At 38.9% G+C, this 21,338-nt stretch overlaps 1 protein-coding gene across 2 annotated transcripts in view; it reads left to right on the plus strand.

Moving 5' to 3' along the window:
- Positions 1–4,099: 4,099 nt before the first annotated feature.
- LOC133571999 (filamin-C-like) overlaps positions 4,100–21,338 on the plus strand; it is a 129,870-nt gene continuing 112,631 nt past the window's right edge. For both annotated transcript variants that reach the window (XM_061924580.1, XM_061924581.2), the window contains exons 1-2: positions 4,100–4,619; positions 14,818–15,066. In XM_061924580.1, the coding sequence (XP_061780564.1) occupies positions 4,253–4,619; positions 14,818–15,066 (616 nt within the window). In that variant the 5' untranslated portion in view covers positions 4,100–4,252. The remainder of the gene's footprint in view (positions 4,620–14,817; positions 15,067–21,338) is intronic.

Genomic DNA, 21,338 nt, shown 5'->3' on the forward strand with positions numbered 1-21,338 from the left:
GAAAACGACAATAAAAACCACAGAAAAAGGAGTAAAAAGGCCAGAAAAAGTTGAAATGTTGATACTAATAATAACAATAATAACTAGAAAATGTGGCTGGTGCAGCCCTTTGAGACACTTGTGATTTAGGGCTATATAAATAAACATTGACTGGTAGCACGGTGGTACAGGGGTTAGTGCATGCACCTCACAATATGAAGGTCCTGGGTTCGATCCTGGGCCCGGGATCTTTCTGTGTGGAGTTTGCATGTTCTCCCCGTGACTGCGTGGGTTCCCTCCGGGTGCTCCGGCTTCCTCCCACCTCCAAAGACATGCACCTGGGGATAGGTTGATTGGCAACACTAAATTGGCCCTAGTGTGTGAATGTAAGTGTGAATGTTGTCTGTCTATCTGTGTTGGCCCTGCGATGAGGTGGCGACTTGTCCAGGGTGTACACTGCCTTCTGCCCAAAGCAGCTGAGATAGGCTCCAGCACCCCCCGCGACCCCGAACGGGAAAAGCGGTAGAAATGGATGGATGGATGGATGATTGATTGAAATTATACAGCACTATTCACATGTGAATAACATAAACACAGTCTATTATACAGCATTATTCACATGTGAATAACATGAACACAGTCTATTATACGGCATTATTCACATGTGAATAACATAAATAAAGTCTATTATACAGCATTATTCACATGTGAATAACATAAACACAGTCTATTATACGGCATTATTCACATGTGAATAACATAAACACAGTCTATTATACGACATTATTCACATGTGAATAAAATAAACACCGTCTATTATACAGCATTATTCACATGTGAATAACATAAACACAGTCAATTATACAGCATTATTCACATGTGAATAACATAAACACAGTCTATTATACAGCATTATTCACATGTGAATAACATGAACACAGTCTATTATACGGCATTATTCACATGTGAATAACATAAATAAAGTCTATTATACAGCATTATTCACATGTGAATAACATAAACACAGTCTATTATACGGCATTATTCACATGTGAATAACATAAACACAGTCTATTATACAGCATTATTCACACGTGAATAACATAAATACAGTCTATTATACAGCATTATTCACATGTGAATAACATAAATACAGCCTATTATACAGCATTATTCACATGTTAATAACACAAATACAGTCTATTATACAGCATTATTCACATGTGAATAACATAAATACAGTCTATTATACAGCATTATTCACATGTGAATAACATAAATACAGTCTATTATACAGCATTATTCACATGCTAATAACATAAACACAGTCTATTATACAGCATTATTTACATGTGAATAACATAAATACAGTCTATTATACAGCATTATTCACATGTGAATAACATAAATACAGTCTATTATACAGCATTATTCACATGTGAATAACATAAATACAGTCTATTATACAGCATTATTCACATGTGAATAACATAAATACAGTCTATTATACAGCATTATTCACATGTGAATAACATAAACACAGTCTATTATACGGCATTATTCACATGTGAATAATATAAATAGTCTATTATACAGCATTATTCACATTTGAATAGCATTATTCATATGTGAATAACATAAACACAGTCTATTATACAGCATTATTCACATGTGAATAACATAAATACAGTCTGTTATACAGCATTATTCACATGTGAATAACATAAATACAGTCTATTATACAGCATTATTCACATGTGAATAACATAAATACAGTCTTTTACATCGACGTCCCATTGGGGTTGTGAGTTTTTCCTTGCCCTTATGTGGGCTCTGTACCGCGGATGTCATTGTGGCTTGTGCAGCCCTTTGAGACACTTGTGATTTAGGGCTATATAAATAATTGATTGATTGACTGTCAATCAATCAATCAATGATTGAATGATTGAATATCATAAATACAGTCTATTATACAGCATTATTCACCTGTGAATAACATAAATGCAGTCTATTATACAGCATTATTCACATGTGAATAGCATTATTAACATGTGAATAACATAAACACAGTCTATTATACAGCATTATTCACATGTGAATAACATAAATACAGTCTATTATACAGCATTATTCATATGTGAATAACATAAATACAGTCTCAAATGTGAATAGTATTATTCACATGTGAATAACATAAACACAGTATATTATACAGAATTATTCACATGTGAATAACATAAACACAGTCTATTATATGGCATTATTCACATGTGAATAATATAAATACAGTCTATTATACAGCATTATTCACATGTGAATAACATAAATACAGTCTATTATACGGCATTATTCACATGTGAATAATATTAATACAGTCTATCATACAGCATTATTCACATGTGAATAGCATTATTCACATGTGAATAACATAAACACAGTCTATCATACAGCATTATTCACATGTGAATAACATAAATACAGTCTATTATACAGCATTATTCACATGTGAATAATATAAATACAGTCTATCATACGGCATTATTCACCTGTGAATAACATAAATAGTCTATTATACAGCATTATTCACATGTGAATAGTATTATTCACATGTGAATAACATAAACACAGTCTATTATACAGCATTATTCACATGTGAATAACATAAATACAGTCTATTATACAGCATTATTCACATGTGAATAACATAAATACAGTCTATCATACGGCATTATTCACATGTGAATAACATAAATACAGTCTATTACACGACATTATTCACCTGTGAATAACATAAATACAGTCTATTATACAGCATTATTCACATGTGAATAGTATTATTCACATGTGAATAACATAAACACAGTCTATCATACAGCATTATTCACATGTGAATAACATAAATACAGTCTATTATACAGCATTATTCACATGTGAATAACATAAACACAGTCTATTATACAGCATTATTCACATGTGAATAGTATTATTCACATGTGAATAACATAAATACAGTCTATTATACAGCATTATTCACCTGTGAATAACATAAATACAGTCTATTATACAGCATTATTCACATGTGAATAACATAAATACAGTCTATCATACGGCATTATTCACATGTGAATAACATAAATACAGTCTTTTATACAGCATTATTCACATGTGAATAACATAAATACAGTCTATTATACAGCATTATTCACATGTGATTAATATAAATAAATGATACATGTAAGTACAGTCAAAAAGGAGCATATGTTACGATCCGCTGCCCGGATCATAGTTTGTTTATGTTTGAGTCACGTGTTTTCAGCACCTTGATTTTGTTTGTTTTCAGTTGCCATGTCAACCGATTACATGCACCTGCCTCTGGTTAGTGTTCGGGACGCGCACCTGTTGCCCGGGCACTAATCAGAGGGCTATTTAGTCTTTGCCCTGGCCTCACTCGGTCTGGCTTCCTAGTTTGTTCTCATACAACTAATAACGACTACTTAGATTTCATGCTATGCTATTTTTTTCCTGCTAGCTCCCACGCTAGTCCTTTTGTTTTGCCTTTTGTGCTACGTGCATGTCTTTTTGTTATTCACCATATGATTTATATTTAAAATAAATCATTTTCCTACCTGCAAGCTGTGTCCGAAGCCGTCTGCATCCTTGGGAGAACCACACCCGCATCACTATGCGACCACGTCGTTTCAGCATATGCATTATATAGTAACAATAGGTTAAGATTTATTTTGCTTTAATTGATTTCAAGATTGAAAGTTGACGTCAATTCCACGTGGGTGCTCGGGCCACGAAGAACCCACGGGGTCGGACCCTACGTCCCCCCTCCCCCTGCTCTATAGTGAAGCTCCTGGCGCGGTGTGCCTAATGAAGTGACCTGCTATGACTATCTCACTTTCTTTTCTTAGCTCGCTTGTTCAGCCTCCTTTTTGCTCGGCGGGAGGGACACAAAGTGGACTCCCAAATAGGAGCGCCTAAAAATAAGCCACATGCTTCGACCCCCCCAACCCCCACCCCCTCCCCACAAGACCGGTAAACCGAGCCGCGGACCCCCGCATGAGCACATGGACCCGGGTGACGTGTCCCGGGTGGTCTTTATAAAGGCGGCGGCCGTCACTCCGGACATTCAAGTTAAACACGCCGCGGGGACAAACACCGGTCGTGACGAGAAAGGGAATTGACGTCTTCCGAAGTGCGCGCTAAACTTTTTATTTGTTATTATTCGCGCACCTGAGTGTTCCCGAAGAAGACGCTATCCGCCGCCATGACGAGTAATAACTACAGCGAGGAGCCGCAGTACCGCCAGGCCGACTTGGGCGAGGGGGAGGAGGACGACGAGATGCCGGCCACGGAGAAGGACCTGGCCGAGGACGCGCCGTGGAAGAAGATCCAGCAGAACACCTTCACCCGCTGGTGCAACGAGCACCTCAAGTGCGTGAACAAGACCATCAGCGACCTGCAGCGGGACTTCACCGACGGCCTGAAGCTCGTCTCGCTGCTGGAGGTGCTGAGCCAGAAGAAGATGTACCGGAAGCACCACATCAGGCCCAACTTCCGGCAGATGAAGCTGGAGAACGTGTCCGTGGCCCTGGAGTTCTTGGAGCGGGAGCACATCAAGCTGGTCTCCATTGGTGAGTGACTTCCAGGGCCAGGGCTGGGGGGGGTCTATGAGTTCCTGAGGAACCCGTCCCCAAGTGGTCCAGGATACAATTAAAGTTAAAGTACCAATGATTGTCACACACACACTAAATGTGGCGAAATTATTCTCCATCACCCTTGATCACCCACCTGGGAGGTGAGGGGAGCAGTGAGCAGCAGCGGTGGCCGCGCCCGGGAATCATTTTTTGGTGATTTCATATAATAGACTGTGAATTGGCCCTAGTGTGTGAATGTGAGTGCGAATGTTGTCTGTCTATCTGTGTTGGCACTGTGATGAGGTGGCGACTTGTCCAGGGTGTAGCCCGCCTTCCACCCGAATGCAGCTGAGATAGGCTCCAGCACCCCCTTATACCCCAAAAAGGGACAAGCGGTAGAAAATGGATGGATGGACTGTGTTTATGTTATTCGCATGTGAATAATGCCGTATAATAGACTGTATTTATGTTATTCACATGTGAATAATTACGTATAATAGACTGTATTTATGTTATTCACATGTGAATAATGCTGTATAATAGACTGTATTTATGTTATTCACATGTGAATAATGCTATATAATAGACTGTATTTATGTTATTCACATGTGAATAATGCTGTATAATATACTGTATTTATGTTATTCACATGTGAATAATGCCGTATAATGGACTGTATTCATGTTATTCACATGTGAATAATGCTATATAATAGACTGTATTTATGTTATTCACATGTGAATAATGCCGTATAATAGACTGTATTTATGTTATTTACATGTGAATAATGCTGTATAATAGACCGTATTTATGTTATTCACATGTGAATAATGCCGTATAATAGACTGTATTTATGTTATTCACATGTGAATAATGTCGTATAATAGACTGTATTTATGTTATTCACATGTGAATAATGCTGTATAATAGACTGTATTTATGTTATTCACATGTGAATAATGCTGTATAATAGACTGCATTTATGTTATTCACATGTGAATAATGCCGTATAATAGACTGTATTTATGTTATTCGCATGTGAATAATGCTGTATAATAGACTGCATTTATGTTATTCACATGTGAATAATGCCGTATAATAGACTGTATTTATGTTTTTCACATGTGAATAATGCTGTGTAATAGACTGTATTTATGTTATTCACATGTGAATAATGCCGTATAATGGACTGTATTTATGTTTGTTCACAAGTGAATAATGCCCTATAAAGGACTGTATTTATATTATTCACATGTGAATAATGCCGTATAATAGACTGCATTTATATTATTCACATGTGAATAATGCTGTATAATAGACTGTATTTATGTTATTCACATGTGAATAATGCTGTATAATAGACTGTATTTATGTTATTCGCATGTGAATAATGCTGTATAATAGACTGCATTTATGTTATTCACATGTGAATAATGCCGTATAATAGACTGTATTAATAGACTGTATTTATGTTATTCACATGTGAATAATGATTTAACCCCCAATTCCAACGCTTGATGCTGAGTGCCAAGCAGGGAGGTAATGGTTCCCATTTTTATAGTCTTTGGTATGACTTGGCCGGGGTTTGAACTCACGACCTACCGATCTCAGGGCGGACACTCTAAACACTATTCTTGAGGGTTTTTGTACGCTTTGAAAAACCATATTTTCTAGAGAACATATAGTTGTGGTCAAAAGAACATACTTGTTGGTCACAAGTGTAACTTGTAGCTTAGCTACATTTAACGGAGAGTAACTTGTAGCTTAGCTACATTTATTGGAGAGTAACTTGTAGATTAGCTACATGTAATGGAGCGTAACTTGTAGCTTAGCTACATTTAATGGAGAGTAACTTGTGGTTTAGCTACATTTAATGGAGAGTAACTTGTAGCTTTGCTACATTTAACGTAGAGTAACTTGTAGCTTAGATACATTTAACAGAGAGTAACTTGTAGCTTAGCTACATTTAATGGAGAGTAACTTGTAGCTTAGCTACATTTAATAGAGAGTAACTTGTAGCTTAGCTACATTTAATAGAGAGTAACTTGTAGCTTAGCTACATTTAATGGAAAGTAACTTGTCGCTTAGCCACATTTATTAGAGAGTAACTTGTAGCTTAGCTACATTTCATGGAGAGTAACTTGTAGCTTAGCTACATTTAATGGAGAGTAACTTGTAGCTTAGCTACATTTAATGGAGCGTAACTTGTAGCTTAGCTACATTTAATGGAGAGTAACTTGTAGCTCAGCTACATTTAATGGATAGTAACTTGTAGTTTAGCTACATTTAATGGAGAGTAATTTGTATCTTTGCTACATTTAATGGGGAGTAACTTGTAGCTTTGCTACATTTAATGGGGAGTAACTTGTAGCTTAGCTACATTTAATGGAGAGTAACTTGTAGCTTAGCTACATTTAATGGAGAGTAAATTGTAGCTTAGCTACATTTAATGGAGAATAACTTGTAGTTTAGCTACATTTAATGGATAGTAACTTGTAGCTTAGCTACATTTCATGGAGAGTAACTTGTATCTTAGCTATATTTAATGGAGAGGAGAGTAACTTGTAGCTTTGCTACATTTCATGGGGAGTAACTTGTAGCTTAGCTACATTTATCGGAGAGTAACTTGTAGCTTAGCTACATTTAATGGAGAGTAAATTGTAGCTTAGCTACATTTAATGGAGAATAACTTGTAGTTTAGCTACATTTAATGGATAGTAACTTGTAGTTTAGCTACATTTAATGGAGAGTAACTTGTAGCTTTGCTACATTTAATGGAGAGTAACTTGTAGCTTAGCTACATTTAGTAGAGAGTAAATTGTAGCTTAGCTACATTTAATGGAGAGTAACTTGTAGCTTAGCTACATTAATTGGAGAGTAACTTGTAGCTTTGCGACATTTAATGGAGAATAATTTGTAGTTTAGCTACATTTAATGGAGCGTAACTTGTAGCTCAGCTACATTTGATGGATAGTAACTTGTAGTTTAGCTACATTCAATGGAGAGTAATTTGTATCTTTGCTACATTTAATGGGGAGTAACTTGTAGCTTAGCTAAATTTAATGGAGCGTAACTTGTAGCTTAGCTACATTTAATGGATAGTAACTTGTAGTTTAGCTACATTTAATGTAGAGTAACTTGTAGCTTAGCTACATTTAATGGAGAGTAACTTGTAGCTTTGCTACATTTAATGGGGAGTAACTTGTCGCTTAGCTACATTTATTGGAGAGTAACTTGTAGCTTTGCGACATTTAATGGAGAATAATTTGTAGTTTAGCTACATTTAATGGAGCGTAACTTGTAGCTTAGCTACATTTAATGGATAGTAACTTGTAGTTTAGCTACATTTAATGGAGAGTAACTTGTAGCTTAGTTACATTAATTGGAGAGTAACTTGTAGCTTAGCTACATTTAATGGAGAGTAACTTGTAGCTTAGCTCACTACATTTTCCGAGTAGCTTGCCCATCACTACAAGATGAGGGATTGTGGTTTACCATGACGTAGTATTTTATTCTGGGGATTAATAACAGTGTACCACATTTCAGTGAAATTCCCGATATGGCCGAGGCTTTGGTGGGTTGACCGTGAAGGCCACGTCGACTCAACACGGGCGTGTCCCCGCAGATAAGGGCAAAGGTCACGGAGGATAACGTAGCGTATCGTGTTCACGCGTGTCGCCCACAAAGATCTGATCGGCCTTCTGGACAATAAAGGTCACGGAATGGTTTGAGCGCGCGCTCACACTGTCAGAGGCGGTAAAAAGGCAGGAGTCACACATACGCGCCAGCGTGTGTCAGCACGGCGTTTGACGGACGTCTCTTTGTGCTCCCAGTTGGCCGCACAGTCCCCACGGTGACACTTGGCCACACCTGACTGTGTCATTCAAACTTCCTCCAACACACACAGGAATGACACAAAAACAGCTGCCTGGTCACTGAAATTCCTTCTGGACTTAAATGACACTTGGATCAGATTTCCACCGAGGTTAAATAATCCCAAACTGTCTTTCTAACACTACTTAAGGCCACACTTCTTACTTCTTACCAGGGTGATATGGTTGTGTAAATGGTAAATAAAAACAGAATACAATGATTTGCAAATCCTTTTCAACTTATATTCAATTGAATAGACTGCAAAGACAAAATATTTCATGTTCACACTGAGAAACTTCTTTTTTTTTCTGCAAATAATCACTAACTTGCAAAAAAGTTGTCATAGGGGCATTTTTCCCACTGTGTTACATGGCCTTTCCTTTTAACAACACTCAGTAAACATTTGGGAACTGAGGAGACACATTTTTGAAGCTTTTCAGGTGGAATTCTTTCCCATTCTTGCTTGATGTACAGCTTAAGTTGTTCAACAGTCCGGGGGTCTCCGTTGTGGTATTTAGGCTTCATAATGCGCCACACATTTTCAATGGGGGACAGGTCTGGACTACAGGCAGGCCAGACTAGTACCCGCACTCTTTTACTATGTTGTACCACGTGGCTTGCTAAAATAAGCAGGGGCGTCCATGATAACGTTGCTTGGATGGCAACATATGTTGCTCCAAAACCTGTATGTACCTTTCAGCATTAATGGTGCCTTCACAGATGTGTAAGTTACCCATGCCTTGGGTACTAATACACCCCCATACCATCACAGATGCTGGCTTTTCAACTTTGCGCCTAGAACAGTCCGTATGGTTCTATTCCACTTTGGTCCACAGGACACGACGTGCACAGTTTCCAAAACCAATTTGAAATGTGGACTCGTCAGACCACAGAACACTTTTCCACTTTGCATCAGTCCATCTTAGATGAGCTCGGGCCCAGCGAAGCCGGCGGCGTTTCTGGGTGTTGTTGATAAATGGCTTTTGCTTTGCATAGTAGAGTTTGAACTTGCACTTACAGATGTAGCGACAAACTATAGTTACTAACAGTGGTTTTCTGAAGTGTTGCTGACCCCATGTGGTGATATCCTTTACACACTGATGTCGCTTGTTGATGCAGTACAGCCTGAGGGATCGAAAGGTCCGTAATATCATCGCTTACGTGCAGTGATTTCTCCAGATTCTCTGAACCTTTTGATGATATTATAGACCGCTGGTTGAGAAATGTTGTTCTTAAACAATTTGCTCACACATTTGTTGACAAAGTGGTGACCCTCGCCCCGTCCTTGTTTGTGAATGACTGAGCATTTCATGGAAGCTGCTTTTATACCCAATCATGGCACCCACCTGTTCCCAATTAGCTTGTTCACCTGTGGGATGTTCCAAATAAGTGTTTGATGAGCGTTCCTCAACTTTCTCAGTCTTTTTTTGCCACTCGTGCCAGCTTTTTTGAAACATGTTGCAGGCATCAAATTCCAAATGAGCTAATATTTGCAAAAAATAACAACGTTTCTCGGTTCGAACGTTAAATATCTTGTCTTTGCAGTCTATTCAATTGAATATAAGTTGAAAAGGATTTGCAAATCATTGTATTCTGTTTTTATTTACCATTTACACAACGTGCCAACTTCACTGGTTTTGGGGTTTGTATATCGCTCTGTATTGATAATTATTGATATTTTTTATTACCTGTTGAAAATAAGGACTAGGATACAAATATATTAAATGTAAACATGTTTTTTTGGTTTTTTTTTTTTTTTATGTAACCTTCCTCTGATTATAATCCACTCAGCTTTCAAGGCAGAAAGAAAAGGAAATGTTAAATAATGTAAACAAAATTCTAAAATGACATATATATATATATATATATATATATATATATATATATATATATATATATATATATATATATATAATCTATTAAAATGAAGGTGGAAAATATGGAATATGTAAAAAATGCAATGTGTGAACATGTAAACAATGAGAATAGCTATTTTCTGCAGGTTTACAACCAGGAAGTTACGGTTGTGCTCTAAAGGGTGAGCCCTTGTGGTATTACCGGTCTTGCCGTGCATAATTTACAGACCACATTGGTCTGACTACGGTCCGTTTTTAAACATCCCAAAAAAACGCCCTACTTTTGATCGGACTTTTCCCATTTTATCAACAATTTTTAGTTCCTCTTCCCACGCCGTGCAAAGAATCGACTGCAACCAAACTTGATAGTTGATGCTGTTAACTGATTGGCTGTAGGCGTGTCACTTAAACTAATCACTTCCTGCTTTGCTTGCTTACCAGCGAGAAAGTGTTTTTGTTTGTGCAACCAACCACGCAAATATTGAACCTTTTATTGAACACATTTTTTATTGAAGCCGATTACGTGTCTATCGCGATTAGGGTTGCAAAATTCCGGGAATATTCAAAGTTGGAAACTTTCAATGGGAATTAATGGCAAATTAATGGGAATAAACATTGAATGCAACATGCTCGATCTTGCAGCATGATTATTAGCTAAAACAACCCGATTTAATGCAAATTCAGTTGAATTTCAACCCTTCACTGTGCATTCCTCCATCACACGTGCAGTGCATTCTTCCATCACATGCCCAGATAATTCCCTGTTTTTTTTGAGACAGTGTCCAACTTTGAATAATCGAAAAATGGTCAAAATTTCCAAACTTCCCGAGCTTAACTTCCCGTGGTAAATTTCCGTAAAGTTTTTGCGGAAATTTACCGCAAACTTTCCACCCCTTTGAAATCCCTAATCGCGATATATATTTATATCGTTTGAGTCACTACATTAGGACCCATTGCAGGTGGACTGTAACTGGCAAAAAATGACATGTCCGTTTTAAATAACGTACTAACAAATACAGTCGGATCACATTAAAATACTGTACTAGGCTCCAATGCAAGTGGACTGTAACAGGCCAAAAATCGAAACCAATTATTGTCTCTGCACTTTTATTCCCACCTTCTAACACAGGGGTGTCCAAAGTGCGGCCAAGGGACAATTTGCAGCTTCGTTATGTTCATCTTCTAAAATTTAACAAAAAACTAAAAACTTGGGCTAAGATGTTTATTCGACAATAAAATTTGTCGCCGACAATTATATTTGTCCACAATAGTCGTGACGTCATCATTCGTGTTTTTCCGAGTGTTAAGTGTGAGGCTATTTTCTCTTATTCTTGTTAAAAACATGAATATTTTGCAAAGCGGACCTTGTTTTTATGGCAGTACATCTGTGATACGCCAGCATTCAAAGCGTAGATATGATGTCGGACATAAATCAACTTCGGTAAGAGTGTTAGCTTCTACCCTGCTAACTAGCTAACAAGAGTGAGACCAAGTTTTGTGTGAAAAATAACTTTAGCATTTTAGCCAAAGTCAGCCAGCTAAACTTTGACTACATCAAATCAAGTACGTTTTAAAGCAGCGTCAATTTGCAACGTGGTAAAAAATGCACCCTAACACCAAACGCACAGTTAACATTTTAGGAATTAATCAAAGATATTATTCTACACATTGAGTCGGTTAGAGTGCTAAAACTGTCAAGAGTGAATCAATAATCAATATATCAGTGTGGATTTTCTTTTAGAGGAAGTTAGATTTTGTGTTTTGTTTGTTTTCATTGCTGCTATTTTAACTGTTTTTTAAACTGTTTTTTAACTGTTTTTTACCAGTTTTTTTACCTGTTTTTTTACCTGGTTTTTAACTGTTTTTTAAACTGTTTTTAACTTTTTTTTTTAAACAGTTTTAACTGTTTTTTAACTGTTTTTTTTAACTGTTTTTTAACTGTTTTTAACAGTTTTTAACTGTTTTTAAAGTGTTTTTTAATTGTTTTTAACAGTTTTTTTAAACTGTTTTTTTAACTGTTTTTAACTGTTTTCTAACTGTTGTTTAACAAGGTAATTTTTATTTTTATATTAATTTTTTAGCAATTTGACTTTCCTTTTTTGGTTTTAAATAAACATTTTATTGGTCATTTTAATGTTTGTAACAGCTGAAAGAGCAGCACAGTTACAGCATGAATACATATTTATGAATGAATGAGTCATTTTTGTTAGTTTGTTAGTAAGCACAGGCCCAAAATAACTTAAGCTGCATTTAGAAGTCGATGGAAAAATTACAGCCATTAAATATGTGTACGCCTTATTATCTGATTAGTCGACTAATCGTTAAGATAATCATTGACTAATCGACTATCAAAATAATCGGAGATGTGTGAAAATGGAAAAAGATGAAGAAAAAAATTAACATTTTGTTTTAACATATTTTCTGTAGGACAAACATGACACAAACCTTCCTAATTGTTAGAAATCCCACTGTTTGTATTAAACATGCTTCACTGATGAGAGTATTTAGCAAGTGTCGTTTTGTCCTACTAGTTTCAGCGATCCTTGAACTCCTCGTTGTTTGTTTACATGTACAACTCTCTCCGATGCTGCCACAGAAAGACGTGTTTCATGCCACTCCTTCTTCGTCTCATTTTGTCCACCAAACGTTTTATGCTGTGCGTGAATGCACAAAGGTGCGCTTTGTTGATGTTATTGACTTGTGTGGAGTGCTAATCAGGCATATTTGATCAGTGATGCTAATCGACGCTAACATGCTATTTAGCATTTTGTCCATCAAACGTTTTATGCTGTGCGTGAATGCACAAAAGTGAGCTTTGTTGATTTTAATTGATTTGCTGGAGTGCTTATCAGGCATATTTGGTCACTGCACGACTGCAAGCTGATCAATGCTAACATGCTATTTAGGCGAGCTGTATGTACATATTGCATCATAATGCCTCGTTTGTAGGTATATTTGAGCTCATTTAATTTCCTTTACTTATGTCCTCTGTGTATTTCATTTATATTTGTGGGGCGGTATAGCTCGGTTGGTAGAGCGGCAGTGCCAGCAACTTGAGGGTTGCAGGTTCGATCCCCGCATCCGCCATCCTAGTTACTGCTGTTGTGTCCTTGGGCAAGACACTTTACCCACCTGCTCCCAGTGCCACCCACACTGGTTTAAATGTAACTTAGATATTGGGTTTCACTATGTAAAGCGCTTTGAGTCACTAGAGAAAAGCGCTATATAAAATATATAATTCATAATTCATATTTGCACGTCTCATGCCACATTATCTGTATGTAATGTTGGCCGCATTTCTCCTAGTTGTTTGTGTGCCATGTTGTTCCAGACCACAGCAAACGTTACCCAGCTTGCAGAGAATGTAATAAATACATTAGAAAAAGACAACCTTCCAGCCCACCATTACATGTTATGTAGACCACAAGGAAAAAAATCGTAATATGACCCCTTTAGGCACCTGTTCAGTGGCCTTGTGGTTAGAGTGTCCACCCTGGGATCGGTAGGTCGTGAGTTCAAACCCCAGGCGAGTCATACCAAAGACTATAAAAATGGGATCCATTGGAATTGGGCGTTAAATCACCAAAATGATTCCAGAGCGCGGCCACCGGTGCTGCTCACTACTCCCCTCACCTCCCAGGGGGTGAACATGGGGATGGGTCAAATGCAGAGAGTAATTTCACCACACCAAGTGTGTGTGTGACAATCATTGGTGCTTTAACTTTAACTTGAATGTGCTTTTTGTATGAAAGTAGACCTGAATAGACCCACTCATGAGCAGTGCGCCTTATAATGCGGTGAGCCCTATGGTCCCAAAAACACGGTATGTTCTATAAACATTGATGGAAATCCATGAATCAAGTAGCTTGGCCTAATAATGCTCATTAACAAAGGAACGGTCATCAACAGGCAATTCTCTACTGACCACATCAAAAAAAAACAAAGCACTTCTTTAAGGTTAAACGTTGGCATCCCTAAATTAAAGTGTCTCATTCCGCAAACTTTCCCCCCGCAGGCAACTTTAGGTAGGAAATAAAGCGCGGCGCTTTGCTGTCGATACGAGCAATCGCCAACTCTTTGATTTATCGCAGGCCGGCGCTCCTACTTTAGGAGGTAATTGAAATCCAAGTGGTATTTATGCAGAGGGAGATCCACTTCCACATATCCTCAGCTGTCACTGTCTTGGGTGTAGCATTGTGACCACATGACAGATTGTTAGCGGTCCACTGCCAGACAGCTGTCTGGAAGAAAGGCGCTCACGGACCGGGGGCAGTGGAGACGCATTAGATGGCTGTCCCCTCAGCAGTCAATCATGGTTGTTTATATACCTACTCAGAATAGCCTGGTCAGCTCTGCTCTGCCAAGCGGATACCACTTGCCTCATCTCATGGCTTTGAAGCTAAAAACACCCAAAAATGTAGCTTTCAGGTGCGAGTAAAATTCCCACTTGTGTTGTCCCTCCGCAGACAGCAAAGCCATCGTCGATGGCAACCTGAAGCTGATCCTGGGTCTCATCTGGACCCTCATCCTGCACTACTCCATCTCCATGCCCATGTGGGACGACGAGGACGACGAGGAGACCAAGAAGATGACGCCCAAGCAGCGCCTGCTGGGCTGGATCCAAAACAAAGTGCCCCAGCTGCCCATCAATAACTTCAACCGGGACTGGAGGGACGGCAAAGCCCTCGGAGCTCTGGTGGACAACTGTGCTCCAGGTGAGAGAGAGTGGTGGCGTTGGCTTTTTCAGGCACAGAGTCGTGCATGAAGAGTTTTTCATGCGATCTCATCAATGATTGGTCAAAAGACACTGACTGCTACCAACTTTGAGCTCATGCTACGTTTTTGCGGCACTTGGAACAAGACAAGTATGGGAAGTGAAGGCTGGAGAGCCAACGATTACAGCGTCTGAACCTTCGACACAACGTCTGCGTTTTGTTCAGGAGAGAACACGCAGAAGCTAACACAAATAACAGAATAAATGAATACATTTAAGAGATGGTTTGACAAAACCAGACTATCTTTTTTTGTAAGTCCAAGACTCGATCTGACCAATCTAAGCCTAAGATTAGATCTGACCAATCTAAATCTAAGATTAGATCTGACCAATCCAAATCTAAGACTAGATTTGACCAATCTAAGTCTAAGACTGGATGTGACCAATCTAAGTCTAAGATTAGCTATGACCAATCTAAGTCTAAGACTAGATGTGACCAATCTAAGTCTAAGACTAGATGTGACCAATCTAAGCCTAACCCTAGATGTGACCAATCTAAGTTTAAGACTATATCTGACCAATCTAAGTCTCAGACTAAATGTGACCAATCTAAGTCTAAGACTAGATCCAACCAATCTAAGTCTGAGACTAGATCTGACCAGCCTAAGTTTAAGATTAGCTCTGACCAATCGAAGTCTAAGACTAGATGTGACAAATCTAAGTCTAAGACTAGATCTGACCAACCTAAATCTAAGACTAGCTCTGACCAATCGAAGTCTAAGACTAGATGTGACCAATCTAAGTCTAAGACTCGATGTGACCAATCTAAGTCTGAGACTATAATTTATCAATCTAAGTCCAAGACTGGATGTGACCAATCTAAGTCTAAGACTAGATGTGACCAATCTAAGTCTAAGATTAGCTATGACCAATCTAAGTCTAAGATTAGCTATGACCAATCTAAGTCTAAGACTAGATGTGACCAATCTAAGTCTAAGACTAGATGTGATCAATCTAAATCTAAGACTAGATTTGACCAATCTAAGCCTAAGACTATATCTGACCAATCTAAGTCTAGGACTAAATGTGACCAATCTAAGTCTAAGACTAAATGTGACCAATCTAAGTCTAAGATTAGCTCTGACCAATCGAAGTCTAAGACTAGATGTGTCCAATTTAAGTCTAAGACTAGATGTGACCAATCTAAGTCTGAGACTAGATCTGACCAATCTGACCAATCAAACAAGTGCTAAACTTCACATTGCTTGGATTTTAACGACGTCAGGTCCGGATCACCTAATATGCATGGTGGTCAAGCAGCGTCGGTTCTCAATGGGTGCTAGGCGCCATTTAGCCTCTCTCAAAGAAAACTGCCCCTATGCTTGCGTTGTTTTCGGCTGTAAGAACCGTTTAAGTATAGGAATCCATTCCAGTCTATAGTTGGATTTTTTTGCCCGTATCTTCTTTTTGCTTGCGTACGCATATAGTTCGCACGTTGCTTGCTGCACATCAGTCATCCTGGCTTAGTTGACCACTGCTTTATTTCTCTTCACGGGAAGAAGTGACGTGTTGGAATACAAGCAATAGAGTCTGCCATTGTTAAATCCAATGTTTCCTTTTTTCTAGTATCGATAAAATCGATCGATTCCCTTTTAAGACGATCTTGGATCGATATCTATCTCTTGGAAGGCAAACTTGCCGAGCACAGTTTAAAATACTTGAAATGTAGGAATATAACTCGATCTATCGTTATGTCCGTCAATCTTTACACCCCTAATTATCAACTTCAAAAATACTTTGGCTCCTTGGTATCTCTCTCGTGAACACACACTCACATCAAGACATTATCCTAAGTCATCCATCCCTGAAGACCAGGTAGTATCAGTCTAAAAGAGCCTCCTACAGCCCATGGAAACACCTTAATCCGATCGTGTTCGGTTTTTGAAAAGTAGAACAATAGCAACCTTCCTCTGGATATCAGTCAGATTTAAAACTCCTATCAATCCACAGAGCCTTTTGGATAAACTTTAAGACATTCAGAAGTTTTGTTTTCCGTGATTTTTGTACGAAAATTCCTTCGGAAAAAACTTTTCCACCGGTCTTTCTTTGCATCCGTCGAGATACATTCTTGGTAGTAGTGTCATGTTCGTAGCACAATCCAAGATCATTTCTTGATGCTGTCTGCTATTTAACATCAGCATAGCCATCAGAGACCTAATATTTGTAATCTGTGCCAATATTACAGCGGACATCCCTTAAAACAAGTCGTAAGGATCCGCAAATGGCCGGGGTGACGTCGTAGGTGACCCGGGAAAGGAATTAATTTAACCACGCTAAAAGGAAATAGCGTAGGGAGGGATTTCCACAACCAGTAATAAAACGTAAGGCACTGTGATATACAGTGTCTGGTTTTTTCAAGTCAGTGCCAAGTGCATTCATAAAAAGCAAGTCTCCATAATCAAGTAAAGGAAGACATGTGGATGAGATCATGTTTCTTAACTTTTAGGGACTTATTTCTGAAGAAGAAACCCAATTTAATTTTAAGCTTAGAGACAAGCTTTTCTATGTCATTTAATCAATCAATCAATGTTTCCTTATATAACCCTAAATCACGAGTGTCTCAAAGGGCTGCAGAAGCTCAGATCCCACATCAAGGCAAGACAATACTCAACCCAATGGGACAATGAGAAACCATGGAGGGGACCGCAGATGAGGGGTCCCCGTCCTGGGCGACCGGTGCAATGGACGTCGAGTGGATCGAGCATAATATTGTGAGAGTCTAGTCCATAATGGATCTAACATAATAGTGAGAGTCTAGTCCGTAGTGGATCTAACATAATAGTGTGAGAGTCCAGTCCATAGTGGATCTAACATAATAGTGTGAGAGTCCAGTCCATAGTGGATCTAACATAATAGTGAGAGTCCAGTCCATAGTGGATCTAACATAATAGTGAGAGTCCAGTCCATAGTGGATCTAACATAATAGTGAGAGTCCAGTCCATAGTGGATCTAACATAATAGTGAGAGTCTAGTCCGTAGTGGATCTAACATAATAGTGTGAGAGTCCAGTCCATAGTGGATCTAACATAATAGTGAGAGTCCAGTCCATAGTGGATCTAACATAATAGTGAGAGTCCAGTCCATAGTGGATCTAACATAATAGTGAGAGTCCAGTCCATAGTGGGGCCAGCAGGAGGCCATCCCAAGCGGAGACAGGTCAGTCAGCAGCGCACAGACGAGTGGTCCACCCTGGGACCTGACCCTGGACAGCCAGGGCTTCATCCGTGGCCACCGAACCTGTGGCCCCCCATCCACGAAGGAGAGGGGTGCAGAGCAGAAAAGAAACGGCAGATCAACTGATCTAAAAGGGGGGTCTATTTAAAGGCTAGAGTGTACAAATGAGTTTCAAGATGGGACTTAAATGCTTCTACTGTGTGTGCTTTAAAAGACAATCTCTCATCAATAATAATTCCTAAATTACTTATATGTTGCGACCAACTCAAGCTCGACCCCGTGAGTAGTGTTGCGTTTTTGACCAGTTGTTCCTCCCAGGGAATTCAAGTCACAAGTCGCTCCCAAGCTCTTTACGACACTTAAATCTGAGTTGAAAAACCACCAGAGACAGAATAGGTATTTTGTAATATATTTGCAAAGCTTTGCATATATACATTGACAGAGACAGCATAGAACATTCGGATCGCCCCGCTAAAATGGTCTGTCCTCCCGACCAAAACCCTCTCCCCTTTTCAATCTCTCTAGTCAAAACACATGCACATTATCTCTCTAGTCAAAACACATTCCAAAGATCAAGGTTAACACACACAGTTTACTTGCAGACAAACAGAAAGAGAACAAATGGAAAACACGAGCTGTTTTCAAATATGACTATGAAATAAAAGAAGTAACACTTAAATTCGGATATATGTAAATATCTGCCTCCGACAGTAGTCAATATTTTTGGGATGTTCAATGGCAGCCGTTTGTCATTTGAGAATAACATCACCTTGGATTTGCTTGCATTTAGCACTTAGCCTAAGTTGGGTCAGCTGGGACTGAACAACATCAAAAGCAGACTGCAAGAGTTCAAGGGTTTGCACTGCAGAGGTGGACGAACAATATACGACCGCATCTTCCGCATAGAATTGGAACGCAAAGATTGTTCACGTAACCGGAGAACAACAGCGGTCCTAATATTGAACCCTGTGGTCATCAGCGAGTATGAGGATGCCTGTGCGTGACTTTGGTTAACGTGGGGAGACTGGTGCGCAGACAGTCACCACACGATCCTTGACAGAATCGGGTCAGGGTCCAGTGGCATGGAGTCCCAAGACGACTGGGGACCCTTTTCTGCTGCAGCCTTCTTCCGTCGTCGCAGCCGTAGTGGTAGTTCTTAAATCTACCGTCTTCAGCCTGCTCTGCCGTTGAGGTCTTCACCGTATCCCTGGCTAGGGGGCAGTCAGGTACCAGGCCTTTGTCAAGGGCCACCTGGGTTAACAGTAGTAAAGGGGTTAACCTCCTACTGCCCCAAGACCCCATAGAGGAGCCTCCACTGCCGGGTGCACTTTAACGTCATGCCCAATGGTACGCCCTTTAACACAGGGAGGAAAGATGAAGAAGACCCAGCAAACTGGACACATTGTGTTCTATCAGAAAGGTAAAGTCTGACTTTATTGCCTTTCGCTGCTACAAGTACACCCCCAAATTTGGCCAGCATTCATCCCCGTCGTCTGCGGGGAAAAAGGATGCTTAGCCAGGCAGGGACATGTCCCAGAGAGGGGAGCGTAAAAACCTCAGAGATACCAGGCTGAGTCACCACTGAACCTTGGAGGATCCCCTTTGGCGAGAAGAAGGCGGAGGGGTAGTAGCTGCAAGGCCAGCAGGCAGAACACCTTGTTTAACTGTGTTTACATCTTTCAGCCCTGCGACGCTGCCCATACAAGGTTGTGTTGTTTCATCAGTCTCTCAGGCTCAGCTTTGTCTGAAGCACACAATACACAGCAGCTCGGATTTAGCCAAACATCTTCAATCGTCCGCACTGAGATCAAATCAATATTGTGAATAAGAGGCCGGTGTCGACGACTTTTAGTATACCTCGTGATACAATTAACGCACCTTACCAGCTCTCAGCACATGCAAGTCAGCAGAATTACCACTCTGCTCCTATGTCTCCAATAATTGGATCATGGTATTCTGAGGTTGTGCAGGCCCTTAAAGGGGAACTGCACTTTTTTTTGGAATTTTGCCTATGTTTTTTTTTTTGAATGCATTCTAAATATTAAATAAATAAAAGCCAATGGGAGCTCCTCTATTCCGCCCATAACATCAGATAACCATTCCAATACTCCATTTACATTTCATGACTTGAATATTAACAAGTGTTAGTGACATTGTTATTATAAGTGCTAACGCAGACGGACTATTAATAGCGACGCCGTCATAACAAGCTTGTGTACAATTGGGTCTCCTCGCTTCCTTGCTCCCTGGAAGTTTGTTGTAGATCGTAAATCATGCATATTACTTGGAAAGTAGATGGCTGAGAGTATAATCCAACAAGTTGGGACACTTTGACAGCCATTTAGGACCTGGAAATGGCAAGAACGACACACAAAAAAACGCTTGTTACCCGATTTTTCGTGAGGATTATGAGTCATTCTTCATCTAAAGCAGTCAGCATCCTAATGACAGCAGACCTTGTACAGTAAGTGATGTTTTCTCTCATCAAGTCTGCAGTGAGTAATTATCGGTGATGAAGAGAAAAAAAAGCAAATGTGATGCGTTTTAGAAATTAATGCGCCACGTATACTTAAAATGCTCAAAATAGGTAAATATTACATGTTATTATGAATGTTACTACATTACATATATACTTACATCATGTATATATTAAATGTCATTATAAATGTTACTACATTACATATATACTTACATCATGTATATATTAAATGTCATTATAAATGTTACTACATTACATATGTACTTACATCATGTATATATTACATGTTATTATGAATGTTACATATATACTTACATCATGTATATATAACATGTTATTATGAATGTTACTACATTACATATATACTTACATCATGTATATATTACATGTCATTATGAATGTTACTACATTACATATATACTTACATCATGTGTATATTACATGTCATTATGAATGTTACTACATTACATATATACTTACATCATGTGTATATTACATGTTATTATGAATGTTACTACATTACATATATACTTATATCATGTATATATTACATATTATAA

The sequence above is a fragment of the Nerophis lumbriciformis genome, linkage group LG29 (genome assembly GCF_033978685.3).
Source record: "Nerophis lumbriciformis linkage group LG29, RoL_Nlum_v2.1, whole genome shotgun sequence".
Lineage (NCBI taxonomy): Eukaryota > Metazoa > Chordata > Actinopteri > Syngnathiformes > Syngnathidae > Nerophis > Nerophis lumbriciformis.